This window comes from Cryptomeria japonica, chromosome 1 (genome assembly GCF_030272615.1).
Source record: "Cryptomeria japonica chromosome 1, Sugi_1.0, whole genome shotgun sequence".
NCBI classification, from domain to species: Eukaryota; Viridiplantae; Streptophyta; class Pinopsida; order Cupressales; family Cupressaceae; genus Cryptomeria; species Cryptomeria japonica.
Genome location: NC_081405.1, coordinates 572,191,038 through 572,197,907, shown reverse-complemented (window position 1 = coordinate 572,197,907; position 6,870 = coordinate 572,191,038). Strand labels below are relative to the sequence as shown.

The window sequence follows — 6,870 nt, the reverse complement described above, 5'->3', positions numbered from 1 at the left end:
TCCTTAGCAAATTTTTTCTTCTAGAATGTCTCTTAATCTCTAGGATGAGCTTGCTTCCAAATTGATATGTTGTTATTGTGAAGTATCTATGTGAATATTAAGTCTCATTATCACCTATCTAACTAAATCTAATAGTAAATTAGTTAGTTGAAAATAATTATAGAATTTAGCCAAGTAGGTGGTAAGGAGGTTTAATCATGTAGAGTTGAGTTATTAAATATCTCGAACATAATTATTTTCTCTATAGTAACAAGTATTAAAGTTTACTTTTGTTAAAAAGAATGAAATAGAGGTGTGTGAAAACTGGCACATATATCCATATTAGAATATTATATTGTATTATAAAAAGTATGACTAAAGTAATACAAATTGATGCTTGCATCATTTTTTCATAATGTCTAATAGGTTATATTTCAATTGAAACCATTGTACTTAGGTTAGAGAGTATCTAGAGTTGTATCTATGGCAGATTGTATGTGAGAAAGTAAGTACACCACACTACTTATTAGATGGCATGACATGATTACATCTCTTTATCTACTACTCTCTTTAAGGGTAGGGCCACTCTCACTTGGAAAGATGTGTAGGGGACCATCAATTTGTGGTTGGATAAAAGGTACCCAAATGATGCCCTCCTTATAGTTGAAAGAATGTCAAAGGATTGATTATACAAAGACACATTGTATTTCTCATGTATACCTAAAAATTTGAATTCAAATATGTTGAACTTGTAATCTAGTTTATTGATGTTAGTCTTGCACAAGGGTTTATATTAGTAAATTGTATTATGCAAGAATGTACGTAAAATTATAAGGTTTATTTGAAAGAGAACATCCCTACTTATATCCATGATGTTTTATGTACTTTAAGAGTTGTTAAAATATCATTGAAGAAAGTTTATAATATTCGTAGATCAAAAAATACTTAGGAATTTCAGCTAAAAGAACTATTATGGATTGTTGTTTGTTACACATGTTTCTTTAAACATCTTAATAAATGTATCCAAAAAATTGCCCAATTTTGATAACCATGCATATAGATCTATAGATATAGTAACAACTTCACTTTTTTTAACCTATTTAATATGCTAATGTAACATATAAAGAACTTCTTGACATTTCTTAATCCATTGACAACTGAGTAATAAATGGAACTAACCCAAATTAAGAATGTTATGACATTTAGAGTTGATTTTCTTTGAAAAAAGCTACTAGAAGTAAAATAAGCAACCCATAGCCTCAATGGGCATTCCATTAGTTACCTTAAGGGGAATAAGTGAATTCTCATGTTATTTATATTAAAAGTGAAGATCAAATTAATATTGTTAAGCATATGTTAATGGAAAAATAAGATCAATAATAACACTCTTAATTAGTTTGTAAAGAACATAATAAAGGATCATAATAACCATTCATAAGGATCTCATTAAGTGAAAATCTAGCAATTGTCAAAGAAGAAGATGTATCTAAATATTAGAATCATCATTACACATGCATACAAACTTATATTTAGAATCTTATAACTCAATATGATTTGAAAGATCAATATTTAATTATACCTTATAGGAATACTATGCCTTAAAAATGTTCATTATTATAAGAAATTATCATGGATGTAATTTACAAATGGATCACTTAACACCCTTCCACACCAACATATTTGTGCACAAGATTTGTTGCTTAAGGCATACAAGAGTCCTAGTAGACTTTGTCAGACATATATAGTTGTATGAAAAATCTAACAAGTAATCATAAACATGAAAATAATAAATATTTAAGAAAAACTATACCGAAATCTATTAGAGTATTTTCATGTGTTAAAATATTTTAAAATTGATTATAATGATGGTGTTTTATTCAACTTCTTCCCTTCACTGCCTTGAGTATAATTGGAATGCTTAAACTCTATTCCAAATTTTTTTAAAAAAAATAATAATAATAACAATAATAATAATAATAATAAATAAATAAATAAATTATGAAAACAAAATTATTTTATACTATTTTGAGCTACATGCCTTACAAGAAAATTATGGATGGATCATTTTTATAATAAATATTTTTTGTATCATATTACATATCTTTGGAAATGATTGTTAATTTTGATGAATTAATAATACCTTCACAATCACTTTTTTTTTTATAGAATTAAAAAAAAATCTTTGTCACACTTTCCATATTGTTAAAAAATAGTAATAACATCTAGAGATGTTATTAAATGATTAATAGACACAAATTTTTACTATAGAAAGCATGTCATGATCTTAGCCTAAAAATATAACAAAATAAATATAATGAAGGAAATGTATCACTCCTCCTAACTAACAACTTCCCATGCTTGAGTTAACTAAGAATAATCTTGTTTGAATCCTTGAACTCTACCATTCATTATTTGTTTATCATATTGTATATTACACATTACTATTATGCAGTTTCCCTCCCTTCAATTATTTGTTGTAATTGAATTTTTTTCAACTTAATAATCGTAAATTATGTTTTGGTGACCATAATCTTAACTTTTGATTTCAAATATTTTGATTATTAATCTTTCTTACAAATTTAATTCTTTATTTTATCTAATTAAATTTGATCTTATATTTATTTAAATAAAATCAACATACACTAATTATAATTTTTAATTTGTAAAATAAGAAAAATATAATAACAATAATTATTTATTAAAATAAAAACATAATTACAATATTCTAAAACTTAAAATAATAAAAAAATTAATTATATTTTAAATTTGATCATAAAATAAATTAAAAATTTGAATGTCATTGATTATTCCTTTTAAAGAAAAGCAGGCAGCCTTTTTGTATATAAACATTTTAAAAAATACAATATTCACTCTCTAACTGCTAGATAACAGATTTCTAAATCAAAAAAATATATATGCCTATCTGAAGGGGAGATCTTACACAACTTGTGCCATATCTCAAAACGGAATTCACGAGGTGCAACTAGTACAGCTTCTAATACACCTCTATGTCGATGTGAAGATTATTAGCTTTGATTTTATTCCAATCTTTCCCTCCTTCCTTTAACCTTTCCTCTAACTCAGCACTTGCGTCCTCCACCTGTATCAGCTTTAATCTCCTCAACGGCTCCAATCCCTCTGGAACTTTCTTCACCTGCGGACAATTGCATATCCATAGTCCTTCCAGACGTTCCATCGCTCCCTCCTGCAGGGTCGGCAACTCCTCCAAAAGAGGGAAATCAAAAATATACAGCCTAACTAGCTGAGGAAATCCCCCACACTCACCAAAGCTGTTTGGCAATTCTGTGCATCTTGAATCATTTTTCAAAAGCAGTGATTGCAAGTTGGGCATGTTTTGGAGTGACGGATAATTGCTACACTCATACAATTCTAGTGTTGTCAGATTTACCATACCGCATATCCAACTTGGCACGGAGAAACGGGAAAGACCAAGATGTTCAAGATCTTTCATAACATTTATTGTCTCTGGGAATGCTGGAAGAAAATCATCCTCCGATGGAGTAATATTATTACCTACTCCAAGATTTCTCATTTTCACCAGTCTCTCAAGGATACCATCTTCTACACTTCGCAACCCATCTACATCTTCTAAATAAAAACTTATTTCCCTGAGATTGATCAAATTGCCGATGTCTTTAACATTTAAGAAATCATTATCTTCATAACAGAGTAGAATGTCATGTGATCTCAGTGTTATCAGATTCGACAGCGCTGATATTCCCTTGGGCATATGACTTGGAAGTTCTTCTGAGCAGTCTCTTACATCGAGATGGGAAAGAGACTTGAGTTCATTTATCCAGTTAGGTACACATTGTAAGGCAGTGCATCCACAAACATCAAGAAACTGAAGAGACTTGAGTCTTCTAAGACAATCCGGCAGCTCCGTGATCTTTGTTTGAGACAGATTCAAAACCTTTAAAAGCTTCAATTTCCCAACACATTTTGGCAACGCAGAGATGGCGGTGTTGCTTAAGTCGAGAACCCGGAGTAGTCTCAGACGATCAAACAAGTGTTCTGGAATTCTTGTAATATCTGGATTCTCAAATACTGAAAGAGTGCGAAGAAATTGCTGACGATGAAGAGATCTATCTGAAATTGCATCATTGGTTATACCTTTCTTACCGAGTAGTAGCCGGCGGCAGCTTGTTTCTTGTAAGAGAAGATGAAATTGACACTTGTGTTCTTTACTTACATTAATAGCCAAGTCATGCAACAAGTCATGCACAGTGTAACCTAAACAAACTGTGTTTACTTCCACTAAACATAGATTAACCAGTTGGTGTAGGTAATTCAAACCAGTGTCGCACTGTTCTTGCTCATTTTCTTGTGGAATATAACCTTCAGCTATCCACAAGTATATCAAATAGTCTTGGTGTATAGATTGGGTGTCTGCATTCGTAATAAAATCTATCTTTGTGTCCTTCGGAAAGAACGAAAAATAAGCAAAACAAGACTTTAGATGGGAAGGAAGAGAGTCATAACTCAACTTGAGGATTTGCATCATGTAGTCCTCTGCCCCTATTGCATCTTTTAACTGCTTCAGTTTTGACTCCCAGTCCCATAAGCTCACAAAGTTTGTCATGGATGCTGCAACTGTTTTAATTGCGAGGGGCAGACTCCCACATTTCTCTACAATTTGATGAGTCAAGCTCTCCAGGTCCTTGGGCGGCCTATTTTCCTCTCTATCGCGGAAGGCAAAGAGGCAAAATAGCTTCCAACTGTCCTCCTTTGAGAGTTGTTGCATCTCATAGATTTGAGCTCTAACGTTAGCGGCAACCTCTCTACTTCTAGTAGTAACCACAATTTTACACTGGCTATTACTGCCAGTGGGAAGACCAAGCCTTTGTATAATGTCACCTTCTACACTACTCCTCCAAACATCATCTAGAACAATCAAACACCTCTTACCGTCTAAATGCCCATGAATCAAATCAGCGACTAGCACCTCACTTATACTACCCTCTATTTGCAAATTAATCTGCTTGGCTAGGTCACATTGTAAAGTTCTAAGAGAACAAGTTTGTGATACAGAAATCCAGGCAGAATGCTCATACCTTTGTTTATTTCTGTTGTAGACATGCTGGAGAAGGAATGTTTTACCCAGCCCGCCCATTCCCACGACGGCAACGACACCAACTGCAGGCTGCTCTAACAATCTCAGTATTTCCTCTGCCTTCTCCTCCACGCCCACTGCTTGTGGATCTACCTCCAAGATGGCACTCCCTCTTCTGAACTGGGTTCCTCTTCCCGATGCACTACTACTTGAGGGTTGATCTAAACGGGGCAAGTCATGTAATAGCTTGAGGTGTTCTCCATCTTGAATAACAGAGCTCACCCTATCCTTCAGGGTCTTAATCCTCTTTCCCATTTTACGGTTGAAGCTTAATTGACTATAACTGCACACACACACTTGACTGGTATTTGTATACAAATGCTCAACAGAACACTCATCAGTTATATCTTCTGCATCAAAAGCAATATCCCTCACTTCTGCCAGCCATTGCTTCACAGGAACATTGTGCACATTTTGGTTATCTGCATGTTGCAGAGCACCAGATATATAGTTGAACTTCTTCTGCAACCATTTAAAGTCATCACCGAAGTTGCGCAACAGCGATACCTCATTCAATACTTGCTGCACCACAAGCTCACCAAGCTTTCCAACAACGCCTTTGGTAACTGCAACAGCAAGTCCTGAAGCCATTTTTAATTTGTTACAGGCTTTGAATTTACAAGAGAGAAATGAATAACAATGCAGCTCAAACTTGGTTGAATGTTGTGTATAACAACATGACAATTCTCTAAATTTATAAGAAAAAGGAGGCTTCTAGTCCATTACCTAAATCAATAGTTTATTTTTCTTCGTCGCTTGCCGTTCCAACGTAAATAGAAAACTTCATATTTTTTATCTTTTGATGGGAGAGGATGAGGATGAGGGACGCTTCTATTCTGTTCCAAAAAATAATATGATGTAATTAATACGCAATGTTAGCGGTAAATGTCAATCATAGATGTCATTAATACGCGATGTTAGTGGTAAATGTCAATCATAGAAACGTATAACAAATCTTGTTAATTTGACAGATTAAGCCAGAATAAACACAGCCGAGGATGAGCGGGACTGAAAGAGTTGACTTTCAGTTACTTTCGTAGTGTGAATGGAAAATTTTATATATTTTGTCGTTTCGTATGACTTGATAAGCACGATGAGCTGAATTGACGGAGTAGCGTGAATGGAACATTTTATATATTTTGTCGTTTCGTATGACACGATGAGCTGATTTGACTGAGTAAGCATTACAATTAATTGAATGTATGCATCTCGACTTCAACCTCTTCAAGAGAATGATAAAATATTTAAGTTTTCCATTCAAACAAATAATAATTAATTGAATGTACACATTTTCGGCTGATTTGGTAGATCAAGTAGACATTATAATTAATTCTAACTGATCTGATGGATCAAGTAGACATTATAATTAATTCAATGTCTACATTTCCAATTCATTCTGATCAAAGGAAGAAAAGAATATCTAAGTTTGGTACACAAATAGTAATAATTAATTGAATGTCTATATCTCCAACTCATCCTCTATGAAGCGAGGATAAAATATCTAAGTTTTCCATGCAAAGGTATGAATGTGCATTGTCAATCTAACTTATTTTGTTATATTAAAGAATATAAAAAAAAAAAAAGGATTCACATTATCTACCAAACAAATATCGATATGATGATAATGTGATACATTGGTATGCAAAACATGATATACAAGCATGAAAATGAAACATCAATCTCATCATATACATTAATATCGAATTGATTCACATTACCCTAACATCAATCTCATCATATGTACATTACCCTAACAC

The 6,870-nt window shown here is 32.7% G+C and overlaps 1 protein-coding gene across 1 annotated transcript; it reads right to left on the bottom strand.

Annotated features, from left to right (window-relative positions):
- Positions 1 to 2,974: 2,974 nt before the first annotated feature.
- LOC131050174 (putative disease resistance protein RGA3) lies at positions 2,975 to 5,704 on the bottom strand. Its single transcript, XM_057984359.2, has one exon. It carries the CDS (start codon positions 5,702 to 5,704, stop codon positions 2,975 to 2,977), a length of 2,730 nt encoding a protein of 909 aa, XP_057840342.2.
- Positions 5,705 to 6,870: the final 1,166 nt, after the last annotated feature.